This window comes from Salmo salar, chromosome ssa05 (assembly GCF_905237065.1).
Source record: "Salmo salar chromosome ssa05, Ssal_v3.1, whole genome shotgun sequence".
Lineage (NCBI taxonomy): Eukaryota > Metazoa > Chordata > Actinopteri > Salmoniformes > Salmonidae > Salmo > Salmo salar.
In genome coordinates this window covers 84,341,613-84,360,981 of record NC_059446.1, presented here as the reverse complement: position 1 = coordinate 84,360,981, position 19,369 = coordinate 84,341,613, and the positions used below count along the sequence as shown (strand labels likewise).

Below are 19,369 nucleotides of genomic sequence, written 5' to 3'. Positions count from 1 at the left end.
GTACATCCAACCGGCCTCACAACCGCAGCCCATGTGTAACCACGCCGGCCCATTCACATCCAGCTTCTTCACCAGCAGGATCGTCTGGGTGGTGGGTGCTGAGGAGTATTTCTGTCGGTAATAAAGCCATTTTGTGGGGAAAAACTAATTCTGATTGGCTGGGCTTTGCTCCCCAGTGGGTGGCCTGGCTGCCAAGGGGGTGGGTGGGCCCACCCATAGCTGCACCCTGCCCAGTCATGTGAAATCCATAGATTAGGGCCTAATTTATTTATTTCAGTTGACTGATTTTCTTATATCAAATCAAATTTCAAATCAAATTGATTTATATAGCCCTTCTTACATCAGCTGATATCTCAAAGTGCTGTACAGAAACCCAGCCAAAAAACCCAAACAGCAAGCAATGCAGGTGTAGAAGCATATGAACAGTAACTCAGTAAAGTCTTTGAAATTGTTGCCTTTCAATATTGTAACGATCCTGGGTTTATAAGCGCGAATCCGCGCTCAATAACCCCATATACCTATAAACCATTATACTGTTCATATAAGGAAATATGTTCAGCTCGCTTGTCATTTCAGACGAGCACGCACGCGCATACTGTCTAGACGAGTTGGCTACTCCCCGCGCGGGACAAGCCGTACACTGGTCGCTGGAATCCTTGTATTCTGTTTTATACAGGAATATTGAATGAAAAATATCCACAGCATGACAAGGCCAACTCAGCAGTAGCCATGGTTACATCTATTTAGACGGATAAATTCACATTTTAGGAAGGAAGTGGACTCTTCTATGCAGACAGGTAAGAATAAAGGTGCATAGCTCATGTTAACGTTTGCTAACCAGATAACCTATTTTAGCTAGCTAGTAGCTAACATTAGTCCACGAACGTGTGGCTATGTAAATGTGTAAGACAAAATTGTCTTGTTCATGAATGATACATTGTGCATGTGAGCACCTGCTACCTAGCCCAAATGAGTGAACATTTTCAAACTGGTTGAATTAGCCAGGTAACGTTAGTACTTCAAGTTAACGTTAGCTGGCTAGCTAGCTAACCACGCCACGTCAGTTGTGAGAACAGCATTTGGGGCGAGTCGATCATTTCAAAGTAACAAGCACACACAACGAAAACTTGAGAAACAATCGATATCACATTCATTCATGACCCATGTTGGTTGGCATGACAGTGTCAGCAGAAATGCGTGCACTCAGGACGGGCGTCATTGTCGGAAAGTGTGGGTCTTTTTGGAGCCTTGTGTGGACTATTTTGAACGTTGCACCGACCACTAGTAGTACACTACACATCTGTCGCTATAGCGATTAGTGAATTCGTGCAGATGGTGACGTCTGGATTAACAGTAGTTCGGGTAAAATACCCGTATATTCTACTCCTCTTGCCCTCCTTTCCAACAATGTCTGTCTGTCTATCCACCAACCCAGCCCTTCATGTGCGCGCAGCCCAGTAAGCCAATGTAATCTGCCTTTCTACTCCAATTGATCCCGTGTACTATGACGCACCAGCTGTCGCCCAGCCCCCTTGGGTTGATTCTGGTTTCTGAACGGGAGTCATTTCCCTGACAACCACGCAACTTCATGCACTATTGATTTACCTCACTAGTCGAGCCAGGAAAGGTCTGAAAACACCCTCTACATGTCCTGTCTGTGTGTTGTTCTACGTTTACTTCTAGTAGATTCCAGAGTCTGTCAGATGGTGAATAACCAGAGTGAGGTGAGCAGCTGGGAGCACTGATGCCTGCTCTCCCTATTTGTGTCCAGAGGTGACTGAAGGAGGGAGGCATGTCTCTGCGGGAGTCCCCATTCCCCAACTGCTTTGTGGAGGGCCTCCATGCAGTGAGCTGGGGTCTCATCCTGCCCTGCTTCTGGTTCCTGGACCGCCTCATTGCCGTCTGCATGTCCACCAGCCTGGAACGCACCCAGCGGCAGGAGCAGGAGTGTTACCTCCACCCTCTCAAGGTGTTCTTCGGCTTCATCCTCTTCCTCACCCTCTTCCTGATCACGGCTCCCCTGGCCTTCCTGGGGTTCCTGCTTTGGGCTCCCCTCCAGGCCGCCCGAAGGCCCTTCTCCTACCACCAGGAGCCCCCGTCGAGACCAGCACCAGCCGAGGAGGGGGAGAGGAACCTGGGCTTTGAGGCAGGGGCCAACAAGGCCACTTTTGGTTTTGCTTCTGCCAACTTGTGCCTATTGCCGGACGGCATCGCGCGCTTCAACAACCTGGGGCACACGCAGCGCCGTGCCACCGCCATCGGCCGGAGCATCGTGCAGGGCGTGAACCGGCCACACATCCGCATCTTCGTGGATTCACCCAGTAGCTGTGGCACCCTCAGCCCCTCCAGTAGCCTGCTCCCCGGCCCCTCCACCACCAGCCCTGCCTCATACGGCGCTACAGACCCAGCATGCCAGCCACCACCCCAGGCCCATTCAGACGAGGACCAAGCTGACGGAGCGGTCCCAACAACGACGCCCCCCAAGCCCAGTGACTCAAACTATGTGGTGTACGAGCCCTGTGACGACACTGAGGAGTCTTCCCATTCTCCTGCCCCCGTCATCAACACCAACCACAACTCCAACCAGCAGGACCGGAAGGGCCACAGGAACCCTCCACGGGCCCTACGCACTCAGGGGGTCGCCCAGCGCGGTCAGGCTGGGCCAGACGACGTGCCCTGGGAGGTGTCCTCTCTCTTCCCGGCCAACGTGGACATCCTGTGTCTGGAGGAGGTGTTTGATAAGAGGGCAGCTGTGAAGCTGACCAACACCCTGGGGCCCCTGTTCAACCACATACTGTATGATGTAGGGGTGTACGCCTGCCAGCCTCCCGGCAGCTGCTCCTCCTTTAAGTTCTTCAACAGCGGCCTGTTCCTGGCCAGCCGTTACCCAGTGCTGGAGGCCCAGTACCACTGCTTCCCTAACGGCCGGGGGGAGGACGCCCTGGCTGCTAAAGGCCTGCTCTCTGCCAAGGTACCACTCACCACCGAGATCCTATTACTTACTAGAGAGGATGAAGTCAATGGGCTGATATTGGCAGACATTTTGATTAAATTAAGGAGAAATACAGTTCTAATTTATAATTCTATGCTACTCACTGTCATTATAGCTCTTGTCTTTCTCACCTCTCGCCTGCACTGAGTTTTTTCTGCTTATAATAACTGTGATATGTGGTTGTTTTTTCCTACTAACTTTAATTGAATGCACTGACTGTTAGTCTCTCTGGAGAAGAGTGTCTGGTAAATGACTAAAATGTAAATGTGGTGTCATCTGGTTGCCATTAACGCTCACACTGTATTGAGTTACTGTTGTCAGTTATTGTAATGATAACGGCCGCTCCATTTTACCATGGGTTAAACAACAACATCAACACAGTTCATACCCAGTAGGTGAAGTAATGGTTTGTGGGTGTTCCCAGGTGCTAGTTGGCCAGAATCAGAAAGAGAAGAAGCTGGTTGGATATTTTAACTGCACACACCTCCATGCACCTGAAGGCAAGTCATCTTCATTCATTTTTTTTTTACTTAATCAAAAATGGCCACCTCTTCTCTATTTACAGCACAACTTCTCACATAGCTCATTATAATTTAGCTACTACTGTACATTTCATTCCACTTACACTGTTTATGCACCCTGAGGAGGGCACAGTAATGCCGAAATACCCATTAAATGGCTGGGAGTTTATACATGGAGTGAGCGACTTTCTTTATTTTGATAGTTTATTCTCCGTTAGTCAGCACCTCCACACACTATTATTCTGGGTGTGCACCAGCTCATGTTTTTAATACTGTTTATGCACACCACACATTTATATACTGGGTTCCTGACATAGCTCACTGTAATATACAGTGTCTACTGCTGTACATATCACTCTTAGTATATATTTTTGGTGTATATATGCACAGATTGCATTTGTTTTATGATAGTGTTGTGTTGAGGTTCTGAACAGAGTAAAAACTCAAACGGACAACTAGATAAAAGCTCAAGCCACATTTATTCAACCCACTGGGTGCCTCAGCTGCAAGCACAACATACAAGTACATATCTATACCTTCTGACTAGGAGTCACCTCCTTTTATGACTAAGATAAACAATCCGTCTCTGTTGCTAGGCAGGAACTAAATCTGTTCCTCTTACTGATGTTGTCATGGCCCTGCATGAGTCTAGAACCTTCATTAGAGCGTGGAAGTGTGTGTGTGTGAGATAGGACTGCAGTTAGCTGGTCTCCAGAGACTTCTTTTCTCTTCAACTGTTGACCTTATTGAGTTGAGTTCCACATCCCTCCTGGTCCTAGATCCACAGCAACTGGCCTGCCTTGTCAGGAACTGAGACCTCCTTCCTTATAAATATTACTATTCAGCAATAACATGTTTAAACAGACAAACTTTCTGTACTTCCCATTGTCTCGCTCAGTAACTTTCCATAAACAAAGTTCCTATTCTTCCTTCACTGACCCCTAACATACAGTTCTTTATACTTTTTATTCTTTATGTAAAGTAATCAATAAGCTCTAATATGGTGACAGGAATAAGTATATCTCAAGCCAGAATCTGACAGTTCATTGTTGATTTGTTATGTGTGTATTTGTTTGACATTTTACTGCCCTGTTAAAAGCTAGTAGCAGAAGCATTTCACTGCACCCACTGTAACATCTGCTTAACTCTGTACGTGACCAATAAACTACGCAGTAATTATCTGTCCAGCACCAGTCTCTCTCTGCTTCTATTGCAATGGAGTCAATAGTGTTGAGAGCTGATCCCTGTGTGTCCTGTGATTGGCTGAGCAGGTGAAGGGGAGATCCGCTGTGAGCAGCTCAACATGCTCACCAAGTGGATCCAGGAGTTCCAGGTGACCAATAGCAAGCCTGATGAGGTGGTTGTGTTTGATGTGCTTTCTGGGGATTTCAACTTCGACAACTGCTCACCTGGTACGTCTGTGTCCCAAATTGAAACTTATTCTCTCTATCTATAGTGCACAACTTTTGATGAGAGCCCTATGGGCCTTGGTCAAATGTAGTACACTATATAGGGAATAGGGTGTCAGTTTTGGATACCTTTCTGTCTACGTAGAGAGTACATTGTCTCTGCATGCAGTTTGTCTTCTATAGATGGGTATCTGTGGGCTTGATGTCATGCAACAGGTTTCCACATTGTTCCATGTTTCTGTGTGTTGGTCCTTGGTCAGATGACAGTCTAGAACAGAGGCACAGTCTGTTTGAGAAGTACAGAGACCCCTGCAGGGCCGGGCCGGGCCAGGAGAAGCCCTGGGTCATTGGTGAGTTGGACTGTTGCACGCTCTTTAGGCTGTGTCCCAAATGGCATCCTATTCCCTGTACAGTGTACTACTTTTGATCAGGGCCCGAAGGTAAGTAGTGTGCTATTTAGGGAATAGGGTGCCATTTGGGATACATGCCACATAGCCGACATACAGGCCTACAAGTCATTAGGAATGATCAAACATTTCTTGATGTCCTCTTGTGCACATTTGGGACATTATTAAAGTTTTTAACCTCTTGTATAGTCAGTCTCCTGTACAGGGCCCAGCCCATGTTTACCTATGTTGTCTGTTGTTTTATGTCGTGTAAGGAGTTTATTTGATCTTTTTTTTTAGCAAGGCACATCTGTGGAAATCAACAAAACATTTTTTTTCCTCTGTTATATCGTTCAGGCACTTTGCTGGAACAGCCTACTCTGTATCATGAGGATGTAAGGACCCCAGAGAATCTTCAAAGGTATGCTATCCCTCAGACTGCATTCACTGGATGTAGTCAATGGGCCCTGGACGAACAACGTAGTGCACTACAACACATTGCAACCACTGGCCTCTCTAATCATTTAGAACACTAGTCACTTTAATAATGTTTACATTTTTTATATACTGTATTCTATCCTATTCTACTGTATCTTAGTCTATGTATTACTCATCTCATATCTATATACTGTATTCTATCCTATTCTACTGTATCTTAGTCTATGTATTACTCATCTCATATCTATATACTGTATTCTATCCTATTCTACTGTATCTTAGTCTATGTATTACTCATCTCATATCTATATACTGTATTCTATCCTATTCTACTATATCTTAGTCTATGCCGCTCTGACATCGCTCGTCCAACTATTTATATATTCTTAATTCCATTCCTTTACTTTAGATTGTGTGTTAGATACTACTGCACTGTTGGAGCTAGAAACACAAGCATTTCGCTACACCTGCAATAACATCTGCTAAACACGCGTATGTGACCAATAAAATATGATTTGATATGGAATAAGGTGTCGTTTGGGACATGTCCTAAGTTCCCCTGATCCCTTCCCTGTCTCTAGGACCCTGGAGAGAGAGGACTTGAGGAAGCAGTACATTTCCTCTCCTGTGGCCCTGGACGGCTGTCCCATGGTCTACCCTGAGTTGGGTCAGCCCTGGGTGGGGCGCCGCATCGACTACATCCTCTACAGAGAGAGCTCCATCTCCAAGCACTGCCGAACTGTACGTGTTTCATACTTTTCCCCTCTCTGGTTAGCTAGCTAGGTTAGCTAACATGAGCTAGCTATCAGACACCTGCCTTCTAATTCAACTGTATAGAAGAGTTGACTTCCTTCATGTTCTCCTCTCCACACTCCTGACCTCCACCTGTGTTATTGAAATGATTGCTTGGAACACCACGAGGATGTGTTCTAGGAAATACAACAGCGTGTCTGGCTGGCTGGCTGCAGGCGTCACAACAGCGTGTCTGGCTGGCTGGCTGCAGGCGTCACAACAGCGTGTGTCTGGCTGGCTGGCTGGCTGCAGGCGTCACAACAGCGTGTCTGGCTGGCTGGCTGCAGGCGTCGCAACAGCGTGTGTCTGGCTGGCTGGCTGCAGGCGTCACAACAGCGTGTGTCTGGCTGGCTGGCTGCAGGCGTCGCAACAGCGTGTGTCTGGCTGGCTGGCTGCAGGCGTCACAACAGCGTGTGTCTGGCTGGCTGGCTGCAGGCGTCACAACAGCGTGTGTCTGGCTGGCTGGCTGCAGGCGTCACAACAGCGTGTGTCTGGCTGGCTGGCTGGCTGCAGGCGTCACAACAGCGTGTGTCTGGCTGGCTGGCTGGCTGCAGGCGTCACAACAGCGTGTGTCTGGCTGGCTGGCTGGCTGCAGGCGTCACAACAGCGTGTGTCTGGCTGGCTGGCTGGCTGCAGGCGTCACAACAGCGTGTGTCTGGCTGGCTGGCTGGCTGCAGGCGTCACAACAGCGTGTGTCTGGCTGGCTGGCTGGCTGCAGGCGTCACAACAGCGTGTGTCTGGCTGGCTGGCTGGCTGCAGGCGTCACAACAGCGTGTGTCTGGCTGGCTGGCTGGCTGCAGGCGTCACAACAGCGTGTGTCTGGCTGGCTGGCTGGCTGCAGGCGTCACAACAGCGTGTGTCTGGCTGGCTGGCTGGCTGCAGGCGTCACAACAGCGTGTGTCTGGCTGGCTGGCTGGCTGCAGGCGTCACAACAGCGTGTGTCTGGCTGGCTGGCTGGCTGCAGGCGTCACAACAGCGTGTGTCTGGCTGGCTGGCTGGCTGCAGGCGTCACAACAGCGTGTGTCTGGCTGGCTGGCTGGCTGCAGGCGTCACAACAGCGTGTGTCTGGCTGGCTGGCTGGCTGCAGGCGTCACAACAGCGTGTGTCTGGCTGGCTGGCTGGCTGCAGGCGTCACAACAGCGTGTGTCTGGCTGGCTGGCTGGCTGCAGGCGTCACAACAGCGTGTGTCTGGCTGGCTGGCTGGCTGCAGGCGTCACAACAGCGTGTGTCTGGCTGGCTGGCTGGCTGCAGGCGTCACAACAGCGTGTGTCTGGCTGGCTGGCTGGCTGCAGGCGTCACAACAGCGTGTGTCTGGCTGGCTGGCTGGCTGCAGGCGTCACAACAGCGTGTGTCTGGCTGGCTGGCTGGCTGCAGGCGTCACAACAGCGTGTGTCTGGCTGGCTGGCTGGCTGCAGGCGTCACAACAGCGTGTGTCTGGCTGGCTGGCTGGCTGCAGGCGTCACAACAGCGTGTGTTTGGCTGTCTGGCTGCAGGCGTCACAACAGCGTGTGTCTGGCTGCAGGCGTCACAACAGCGTGTGTCTGGCTGGCTGGCTGGCTGCAGGCGTCACAACAGCGTGTGTCTGGCTGCTCTGGCTGCAGGCGTCACAACGACGTGTGGGTCTGTTATTAATTCTGGTGTTATTACATCCTTTTCTTTCTCTGCGCTATAGGAAATCGAGGAGGTCACCTTTGTGACCCAGCTTGCTGGCCTCACCGACCACATTCCAGTGGGCCTGAGGCTCAATGTGTTCCTGGACTCCGACACTGCCCAGTCCGAATGAGTGACAACCCAAGCCTGAATCCATTTGGGGAGAAGGGAAAGATATGTACTTCATTCCAAATGGCACACTATTCCCTATATTGTGCACTACTTTTGACCAAAGTCCTATGGGTGCCATTTGGGATGTAGGCATCTACTATGCACCACACGGGTACAACAATAACTTGACTTTGTAATTGTTGCTGTGAAAATGAACAGACCAATGAAACATGCCTGGGGGTTATGTTGTGGATGAGCTGGCCTGCATCCTCAGTCAGAGAGATGGAATGTGCATCGCAAATGGCACCCTATTCCCTGTATAGAGATGGTAAGGCATCCCAAATGACTCCCTATATAGTGCACTACTTTTGACTAGAGTTTTATGGGGAATAACGTAGAGTTTTGGACAGTACCATTGTCTGGTAGCTGCTGGATTAAAACTGATATTGATTTGCTGGTGCTGCATACAGAGACCAAATCTAAGCTAAGTAATGACATGACTCACTGAGTTTTATTTATACATACATACATACATACATACATGTGGGCCTTTTCAGGTCAGGGGCATTGATAACTCACTTTTATACAGTCAATCTTAGTTTTGGTAAATTGTTGGTACTGAAAATAATATTTTATATTTTTTCACTCTGATTTCACGATAATGCGTGTGGAAAATAAATGATCTCACTGAAATGCACCAAATGTTTGAGTCTCTTACTGCATACAAGGGTGGTCCAAAAAATATTAGAAGAATATTTGCTGTGTGGAGGGGGTGGTGAAACTGATTAAACCAAGAACAGTAACACAGTTATATGGATACATTCTGAAACCTTTATAAGAAGTTGATTGTATGGGTTTCGAGAGCGATTAAATATTTAAATGTCATGTTTTATAGCTGAAACGAGAGCAATATTATTTGGTGTGCTACTTCAAAGTCCCACGTTAGGCGGCGGTAAAGCGCATCCAGGAGGAGAACTGTACGGAAGGAGGCGTAAACAGCGAAGAAACCACCTCAACCAATCAGAGTCCTGGAATCAAACACTTCCTGATTCTAGACAGTCCTTGGAAAAACAAACTATAAACACATGCGTTTTGATGGCAATGACACGATAGTTAAATCATGTGTGTACTCAATTGTTCTAGGCAATTTCTCTCTCAGATACTTTCACATAATGTTCTTGGAGGGTATACCGGTGTCGTTAGAGGTGCGTCTTTAATTGCAAAAGCGCGACGCAGCACAGAGTTTTTATATCGACGTTACACATGTCTTGCCTCTCAACAAATACATCCACATCTCTCTGCATTTTACAACGGTATTAGAAGGTATTACGCCGATTTACATAATGAAGAGAATGTTTCAAAGTTGGACAGCCCTGGCAAGTTTCTGGCACAACAAGATGGATATGAGATGCAGAGCGACTCAAGCCAAAGTAAGTATAACTAAAATTGATTCAATCAGATAACTAGCTAGCTAACGTTAGTAGTGTAACGTTACATGGCTACAAGGCACCCAATTCAATTACAAAGTCATACTATCTGATCTAGCTAAGCGCCATACCTTCCTCTACGTGTTACAGCAGCATACCACCCTGCATCCCACTGTCGGCTTGCTTCTGAAGCTAAGCAGGGTTGGTCCTGGTCAGTCCCTGGATGGTAGACCAGATGCTGCTGGAAGTGGTGTTGGAGGGCCAGTAGGAGGCACTCTTTCCTCTGGCCTAAAAACTATCCAAAATGCCCCAGGACACTGCCCTGTGTAGGGTGCCTACTTTTGGATGGGATGTTAAACGGGTGTCCTGACTCAGGTCATTAAAGATCCCATGGCACTTATCGTAAGAGTAGGGGTGTTAACCCTGGTGTCCTGGCTAAATTCCCAATCTGGCCCTCATACCATCATGGTCACCTAATCATCCCCAGCTTCCAATTGGCTCATTCATCCCCCCCATCCCCTGTAACTATTCCCCAGGTCATTGCTGTAAATGAGAATGTGTTCTCAGTCAATTTACCTGGTAAAATAACGGTATAAATAAAACGTTTGTTACGTGTTTTTCCGAAAGTGCACAACACTTTTCTGTAGACCAATTATAAAGCTTCATCTGGCTGAGTTTACTCACCTCCACCTCCTGTATGGAAGATATCCTGGGTGCCAGTCTGTTGGGCCATCATGCCAACTCCTTGTTACTCAAACATGGTTGGTATGACATTGAGTGACAGGGAGTTGGAATGATGTCTCCCAGGCTAGTGTATTACTTATGAATATATATATTTTAACCTTTATTTAACTATGCAAGTCAGTTAAGAACAAATTCTTATTTTCAATGACAGCCTAGGAACAGTGGGCTAACTGCCTTGTTCAGGGGCAGAACGACAGATTTGTACCTTGTCAGCTCGGGGATTTGAACTTGCAACCTTGCGGTTACTAGTCCAACACTCTAACCACTAGGCTACAGTGCCACCCCCATACTGAATGTGTGTTTAATGTGATGATCCTCCCTCTCCCCTTGCTGTAGGAAACCCGCAGGAGGACTTTAACATGGACGTGTTGGTGTCCCTGCTCCGCCAGGAGAATGCAGCAGACATCTGTGTCATCAAGGTGCCTGAGGACATCAAGTACACCGACTACTTTATCGTTGTCAGCGGGTCCTCCTCAAGGCACCTCCGTGCCATGGCCCTCACGCCATTAAAGTGGTAATTCCTTTATTTGATCAATTGTAGGTTTGCAAAATTCCGGTAACTTTCCACAAATTCCCAGGTTTTCCAGATATCCTGGTAGGAAGAATCGTAGAATCCGAAGGGAATAAGCAGGAAACCTGGGAATTTCCGAAAAAGTTACTTGAATTTTGAAACTCTATTTGGAACATGCTGGTCAAAGCTGTGCAGCAAACGCATTTGGCACCACTGTGTTGTAATACATGTTTCATATTTTGGCAGTACAAATATATGAAGAAAGATGGGGACCCACATGCCAAGATTGAGGGAAAGGATGCAGATGACTGGATGTGCATTGACTTTGGTATGTTTGATGATCTGGTGCTGGATTATAGTGCAGTAGGATGATCTGCTCCTGGTGCTGGATTATAGGGCAGTTGGATGATCTGCTCCTGGTGCTGGATTATAGGGCAGTAGGATGATCTGCTCCTGGTGCTGGATTATAGGGCAGTTGGATGATCTGCTCCTGGTGCTGGATTATAGGGCAGTTTGATGATCTGCTCCTGGTGCTGGATTATAGGGCAGTTGGATGATCTGCTCCTGGTGCTGGATTATAGGGCAGTAGGATGATCTGCTCCTGGTGCTGGATTATAGGGCAGTTGGATGATCTGGTGCTGGATTATAGGGCAGTAGGATGATCTGCTCTTGGTGCTGGATTATAGGGCAGTTGGATGATCTGCTCCTGGATTATAGGGCAGTAGGATGATCTGCCCCTGGTGCTGGATTATAGAGCAGTTGGATGATCTGGTGCTGGATTACAGGGCAGTTGGATGATCTGCTCCTGGCGCTGGATTATAGGGCAGTTTGATGATCTGCTCCTGGCTGTGGATTATATGGCAGTTGGATGATCTTCTCCTGGTGCTGGATTATAGGGCAGTTGGATGATCTGCTCCTGGTGCTGGATTACAGGGCAGTTGGATGATCTGGTGCTGGATTATAGGGCAGTAGGATGATCTGCTCTTGGTGCTGGATTATAGGGCAGTTGGATGATCTGCTCCTGGTGCTGGATTATAGGGCAGTAGGATGATCTGGTGCTGGATTATAGTGCAGTAGGATGATCTGCTCCTGACTGTGGATTATAGTGCAGTAGGATGATCTGCTCCTGGTGCTGGATTATAGGGCAGTTGGATGATCTGCTCCTGGTGCTGGATTATAGGGCAGTTGGATGATCTGCTCCTGGTGCTGGATTATAGGGCAGTAGGATGATCTGCTCCTGGTGCTGGATTATAGGGCAGTTGGATGATCTGCTCCTGGTGCTGGATTATAGGGCAGTTTGATGATCTGCTCCTGGTGCTGGATTATAGGGCAGTTTGATGATCTGCTCCTGGTGCTGGATTATAGGGCAGTAGGATGATCTGCTCCTGGTGCTGGATTATAGGGCAGTTGGATGATCTGGTGCTGGATTATAGGGCAGTAGGATGATCTGCTCTTGGTGCTGGATTATAGGGCAGTTGGATGATCTGCTCCTGGATTATAGGGCAGTAGGATGATCTGCCCCTGGTGCTGGATTATAGGGCAGTTGGATGATCTGGTGCTGGATTACAGGGCAGTTGGATGATCTGCTCCTGGCGCTGGATTATAGGGCAGTTTGATGATCTGCTCCTGGCTGTGGATTATAGGGCAGTTGGATGATCTTCTCCTGGTGCTGGATTATAGGGCAGTTGGATGATCTGCTCCTGGTGCTGGATTACAGGGCAGTTGGATGATCTGGTGCTGGATTATAGGGCAGTAGGATGATCTGCTCTTGGTGCTGGATTATAGGGCAGTTGGATGATCTGCTCCTGGTGCTGGATTATAGGGCAGTAGGATGATCTGGTGCTGGATTATAGTGCAGTAGGATGATCTGCTCCTGACTGTGGATTATAGTGCAGTAGGATGATCTGCTCCTGGTGCTGGATTATAGGGCAGTTGGATGATCTGCTCCTGGTGCTGGATTATAGGGCAGTTGGATGATCTGCTCCTGGTGCTGGATTATAGGGCAGTAGGATGATCTGCTCCTGGTGCTGGATTATAGGGCAGTTGGATGATCTGCTCCTGGTGCTGGATTATAGGGCAGTTTGATGATCTGCTCCTGGTGCTGGATTATAGGGCAGTTTGATGATCTGCTCCTGGTGCTGGATTATAGGGCAGTAGGATGATCTGCTCCTGGTGCTGGATTATAGGGCAGTTGGATGATCTGGTGCTGGATTATAGGGCAGTAGGATGATCTGCTCTTGGTGCTGGATTATAGGGCAGTTGGATGATCTGCTCCTGGATTATAGGGCAGTAGGATGATCTGCCCCTGGTGCTGGATTATAGGGCAGTTGGATGATCTGGTGCTGGATTACAGGGCAGTTGGATGATCTGCTCCTGGCGCTGGATTATAGGGCAGTTTGATGATCTGCTCCTGGCTGTGGATTATAGGGCAGTTGGATGATCTTCTCCTGGTGCTGGATTATAGGGCAGTAGGATGATCTGGTGCTGGATTATAGGGCAGTAGGATGATCTGCTCCTGGTGCTGGATTATAGGGCAGTTGGATGATCTGGTGCTGGATTATAGGGCAGTAGGATGATCTGCTCTTGGTGCTGGATTATAGGGCAGTTGGATGATCTGCTCCTGGATTATAGGGCAGTAGGATGATCTGCCCCTGGTGCTGGATTATAGGGCAGTTGGATGATCTGGTGCTGGATTACAGGGCAGTTGGATGATCTGCTCCTGGCGCTGGATTATAGGGCAGTTTGATGATCTGCTCCTGGCTGTGGATTATAGGGCAGTTGGATGATCTTCTCCTGGTGCTGGATTATAGGGCAGTTGGAGGATCTGCTCCTGGTGCTGGATTACAGGGCAGTTGGATGATCTGGTGCTGGATTATAGGGCAGTAGGATGATCTGCTCTTGGTGCTGGATTATAGGGCAGTTGGATGATCTGCTCCTGGTGCTGGATTATAGGGCAGTAGGATGATCTGGTGCTGGATTATAGTGCAGTAGGATGATCTGCTCCTGACTGTGGTTTATAGTGCAGTAGGATGACCTGGTGCTGGATTATAGGGCAGTAGGATGATCTGGTGCTGGATTATAGTGCAGTAGGATGATCTGCTCCTGACTGTGGTTTATAGTACAGTAGGATGATATGCTCCTGACTGTGGTTTATAGTACAGTAGGATGATATGCTTCTGACTGTGGTTTATAGTACAGTAGGATGATCTGCTCCTGACTGTGGTTTATAGTGCAGTAGGATGATCTGCTCCTGACTGTGGTTTATAGTGCAGTAGGATGATCTCCTCCTGACTGTGGTTTATAGTGCAGTAGAATGATCTAGTGCTGGATTATAGTGCAGTAGGATGATCTGCTCCTGACTGTGGTTTATAGTGCAGTAGGATGATCTGCTCCTGACTGTGGTTTATAGTACAGTAGGATGATATGCTTCTGACTGGTTTATAGTGCAGTAGGATGATCTGCTCCTGGCTGTGGATTATAGTGCAGTAGGATGACCTGCTCCTGACTGTGGTTTATAGTGCAGTAGGATGATCTGCTCCTGACTGTGGTTTATAGTGCAGTAGGATGATCTGCTCCTAACTGTGGTTTATAGTGCAGTAGGATGATCTGCTCCTGACTGTGGTTTATAGTGCAGTAGGATGATATGCTCCTGACTGTGGTTTATAGTGCAGTAGGATGATCTGCTCCTGACTGTGGTTTATAGTACAGTAGGATGATCTGCTCCTGACTGTGGTTTATAGTGCAGTAGGATGATCTGCTCCTGACTGGTTTATAGTGCAGTAGGATGATCTGCTCCTGACTGGTTTATAGTACAGTAGGATGGTCTGCTCCTGATTGTGGTTTATAGTGCAGTAGGATGATCTGCTCCTGACTGTGGTTTATAGTGCAGTAGGATGATCTGCTCCTGACTGTGGTTTATAGTGCAGTAGGATGATCTGCTCCTGACTGTGGTTTATAGTACAGTTGGATGATCTGCTCCTGACTGTGGTTTATAGTACAGTAGGATGGATGATCTGCCCCTGACTGTGGTTTATAGTGCAGTAGGATGATCTGCTCCTGACTGTGGTTTATAGTGCAGTAGGTTGATCTACTCCTGACTGTGGTTTATAGTGCAGTAGGATGATCTACTCCTGACTGTGGTTTATAGTGCAGTAGGATGATCTGCTCCTGACTGTGGTTTATAGTGCAGTAGGATGATCTGCTCCTGACTGTGGTTTATAGTGCAGTAGGATGATATGCTCCTGACTGTGGTTTATAGTGCAGTAGGATGATCTGCTCCTGACTGTGGTTTATAGTACAGTAGGATGATCTGCTCCTGACTGTGGTTTATAGTGCAGTAGGATGATCTGCTCCTGACTGGTTTATAGTGCAGTAGGATGATCTGCTCCTGACTGGTTTATAGTACAGTAGGATGGTCTGCTCCTGATTGTGGTTTATAGTGCAGTAGGATGATCTGCTCCTGACTGTGGTTTATAGTGCAGTAGGATGATCTGCTCCTGACTGTGGTTTATAGTGCAGTAGGATGATCTGCTCCTGACTGTGGTTTATAGTACAGTTGGATGATCTGCTCCTGACTGTGGTTTATAGTACAGTAGGATGGATGATCTGCCCTGACTGTGGTTTATAGTGCAGTAGGATGATCTGCTCCTGACTGTGGTTTATAGTACAGTAGGATGATCTGCTCCTGACTGTGGTTTATAGTGCAGTAGGATGATCTGCTCCTGACTGTGGTTTATAGTGCAGTAGGATGATCTGCTCCTGGCTGGTTTATAGTACAGTAGGATTATCTGCTCCTGACTGTGGTTTATAGTGCAGTAGGATGATCTGCTCCTGATTGTGGTTTATAGTGCAGTAGGATGATATGCTCCTGATTGTGGTTTATAGTGCAGTAGGATGATCTGCTCCTGACTGTGGTTTATAGTGCAGTAGGATGATCTGCTCCTGGCTGTGGTTTATAGTACTGTAGAATGATCTGCTCCTGACTGTGGTTTATAGTACAGTAGGATGATCTGCCCCTGACTGTGGTTTATATTACAGTAGAATGATCTGCTCCTGACTGTGGTTTATAGTGCAGTAGGATGATCTGCTCCTGACTCTGGTTTATAGTGCAGTAGGATGATCTGCTCCTGACTGTGGTTTATAGTACAGTAGGATGGATGATCTGCCCCTGACTGTGGTTTATAGTGCAGTAGGATGATCTGCTCCTGACTGTGGTTTATAGTACAGTAGGATGATCTGCTCCTGACTGTGGTTTATAGTACAGTAGAATGATCTGCTCCTGACTGTGGTTTATAGTGCAGTAGGATGATCTGGTCCTGACTGGTTTATAGTACAGTTGGATGGTCTGCTCCTGACTCTGGTTTATAGTGCAGTAGGATGATCTGGTCCTGACTGGTTTATAGTAACTGCCTGACTGTGGTTTATAGTGCAGTAGGATGATCTGCTCCTGACTGTGGTTTATAGTACAGTAGGATGATCTGCTCCTGACTGTGGTTTATAGTGCAGTAGGATGATCTGCTCCTGACTGTGGTTTATAGTACAGTAGGATGATCTGCTCCTGACTGTGGTTTATAGTGCAGTAGGATGATCTGCTCCTGACTCTGTTTGCAGTAGATATCTGCTCCTGACTGTGGTTTATAGTGCAGTAGGATGATCTGCTCCTGACTTGGTTGCAGTAGTATTCTCCTGACTGTGGTTTATAGTACAGTAGGATGATCTGCTCCTGACTGTGGTTTATAGTACAGTAGGATGATCTGCTCCTGACTGTGGTTTATAGTACAGTAGGATGATCTGCTCCTGACTCTGGTTTATAGTGCAGTAGGATGATCTGCTCCTGACTGTGGTTTATAGTACAGTAGGATGATCTAGTGCTGGATTATAGTGCATGGAGATTAGAATAATTTACTGAAATAACACACTGATGGTCTCTAGAAATATTACACTGATATATTTTCTCTGGATATGTGGTTAATAAGGTAAGGTTATTACATTTATGTGAAAATGTCAATTTCTTACTTGCTAATCCTATTGCTCTCTCTGTCTCCCTTCTCTGTCTCCCTTCTCTGTCTCCCTTCTCTGTCTCCCTTCTCTCTGTCTCCCTTCTCTCTGTCTCCCTTCTCTCTGTCTCCCTTCTCTCTGTCTCCCTTCTCTCTGTCTCCCTTCTCTGTCTCCCTTCTCTGTCTCCCTTCTCTGTCTCCCTTCTCTGTCTCCCTTCTCTCTGTCTCCCTTCTCTCTGTCTCCCTTCTCTCTGTCTCCCTTCTCTCTGTCTCCCTTCTCTCTGTCTCCCTTCTCTCTGTCTCCCTTCTCTCTGTCTCTGTCTCCCATCTCTGTCTCCCTTCTCTCTGTCTCCCTTCTCTCTGTCTCCCTTCTCTCTGTCTCCCTTCTCTGTCTCCCTTCTCTGTCTCCCTTCTCTGTCTCCCTTCTCTCTGTCTCTGTCTCCCTTCTCTGTCTCCCTTCTCTCTGTCTCCCTTCTCTCTGTCTCCCTTCTCTCTGTCTCTGTCTCCCTTCTCTCTGTCTCCCTTCTCTCTGTCTCCCTTCTCTCTGTCTCCCTTCTCTCTGTCTCCCTTCTCTCTGTCTCCCTTCTCCCTTCTCTCTGTCTCCCTTCTCTCTGTCTCTGTCTCCCTTCTCTCTGTCTCCCTTCTCTCTGTCTCCCTTCTCTGTCTCCCTTCTCTCTGTCTCCCTTCTCTCTGTCTCCCTTCTCTCTGTCTCTGTCTCCCATCTCTGTCTCCCTTCTCTCTGTCTCCCTTCTCTGTGTCTCCCTTCTCTGTGTCTCCCTTCTCTGTGTCTCCCTTCTCTGTGTCTCCCTTCTCTGTGTCTCCCTTCTCTGTCTCCCTTCTCTGTGTCTCCCTTCTCTGTGTCTCCCTTCTCTGTGTCTCCCTTCTCTGTGTCTCCCTTCTCTGTGTCTCCCTTCTCTCTGTCTCCCTTCTCTCTGTCTCCCTTCTCTCTGTCTCCCTTGTCTCTGTCTCCCTTCTCTGTGTCTCCCTTCTCTCTGTCTCCCTTGTCTCTGTCTCCCTTCTCTCTGTCTCCCTTCTCTCTGTCTCCCTTCTCTGTGTCTCCCTTCTCTGTGTCTCCCTTCTCTGTCTCCCTTCTCTGTGTCTCCCTTCTCTGTCTCCCTTCTCTGTCTCCCTTCTCTCTGTCTCCCTTCTCTCTGTCTCCCTTCTCTCTCTCTCTGTCTCCCTTCTCTCTCTCTCTGTCTCCCTTCTCTCTCTCTGTCTCCCTTCTCTCTCTCTGTCTCCCTTCTCTCTCTCTGTCTCCCTTCTCTCTCTCTGTCTCCCTCTCTCTGTCTCCCTCTCTCTGTCTCCCTCTCTCTGTCTCCCTCTCTCTCTCTCTCTCCCTTCTCTCTGTCTCCCTTCTCTCTCTCCTTTCCTCCCTGTAGGAAGGATGGTGGTCCACTTCATGCTACCAGAGACCAGAGAGGTGTATGAACTGGAGAAGCTGTGGACACTACGTTCTCTTGATGAACAGTTGAGCTCCATCCCCGTTGAGACGCTCCCAGAGGACTTCATATATGGAGCCCATGTCAATGTCACCAAGTGACTCAACAATTAAACAACTGTTGAGACTGGAGTGTTATTTATTGAAAAGAAGAGACACTGAGTCTGCTTCCTAAATGCCACCCTATTCCCTTTATAGTGCACTACTTTTGACCAGACCTATTCCCTTTATAGTGCACTACTTTTGACCAGAGTCTTATGGGCCCTGGTCAAAAGTAGATTACACAATAAGTGTCTTACAATCATGGTTGTTAATGTTTGCACTGGAATGTAGCTAGGAGTTTAGGGTGTTTTTGTGTGTGTTGATGTGTTGATGCAATGGGGGTGGGGGATTCGGTGGCAATGGTTGTTTGGGCATTTCATCAGAAGACTGAATTTTATTAAAGAATTCATTTCAAAAATACTTTTCTTAAGATATTGTATTGTTCATGATGACTCCTGGCTAGACACACATTATTACATTCAGTAGATGGTAACAATGACATCATCTGGTGTAGAGCTTATTATATGAACAACAGAACAATTGTTTGTTGGCTATAGTCAGTGTATAAAGCTAAACAAAATATGGTCTTGTGCAGCTCCTTGTAACTTAATGATCAGTGGTGGAAAAAGTACCCAATTTTCATACTTGAGTAAAGATAGCTTAAGAGAAAATGACTCAAGTGAAAGTCACCCAGAAAATACTACTTGAGTAAAAATAACTTAAGCGTCAAAAGTAAAAGTATAAATAATTACATTTAATTTACGGAAAGCCAGGGGTGTGGTCCAACACTCAGACATGATTTACAAACGAAGCATGTGTTTAGTGAGTCCGCCAGATCAGAGGCAGTAGGGATGACCAGGGATGTTCTCTTGATAAGTGTGAGAATTAGACAATTTTCCTGTCCTACTAAGC

At 47.5% G+C, this 19,369-nt stretch overlaps 1 protein-coding gene and 1 pseudogene across 6 annotated transcripts; both read left to right on the top strand.

The window, feature by feature from the left end:
* The first annotated feature begins 565 nt into the window (after positions 1 to 565).
* Positions 566 to 8,996, top strand: LOC123724062 (sphingomyelin phosphodiesterase 5). Of its 5 annotated transcripts, none has more exons than XM_045719218.1 (8): positions 566 to 797; positions 1,772 to 2,971; positions 3,417 to 3,492; positions 4,785 to 4,925; positions 5,183 to 5,272; positions 5,666 to 5,729; positions 6,328 to 6,487; positions 8,211 to 8,996. In XM_045719218.1, the coding sequence occupies exons 2-8, from the start codon at positions 1,793 to 1,795 to the stop codon at positions 8,319 to 8,321; spliced, it is 1,821 nt and encodes a 606-aa protein (XP_045575174.1). In that variant the 5' UTR covers positions 566 to 797; positions 1,772 to 1,792; the 3' UTR covers positions 8,322 to 8,996. The 5 variants fall into 5 exon arrangements, with proteins under 5 accessions (XP_045575174.1, XP_045575171.1, XP_045575173.1 ...); XM_045719215.1 differs by having other exon boundaries at positions 1,684 to 2,971; XM_045719217.1 differs by having other exon boundaries at positions 569 to 809; positions 1,687 to 2,971.
* Positions 8,997 to 9,323: 327 nt separating this feature from the next.
* Positions 9,324 to 18,877, top strand: LOC123743206 (mitochondrial assembly of ribosomal large subunit protein 1-like; annotated as a pseudogene). Its single transcript, XR_006770029.1, has 4 exons — positions 9,324 to 9,729; positions 10,807 to 10,984; positions 11,228 to 11,309; positions 18,357 to 18,877. The product of XR_006770029.1 is annotated as a mitochondrial assembly of ribosomal large subunit protein 1-like (transcript).
* The last annotated feature ends 492 nt before the right edge of the window (positions 18,878 to 19,369 follow it).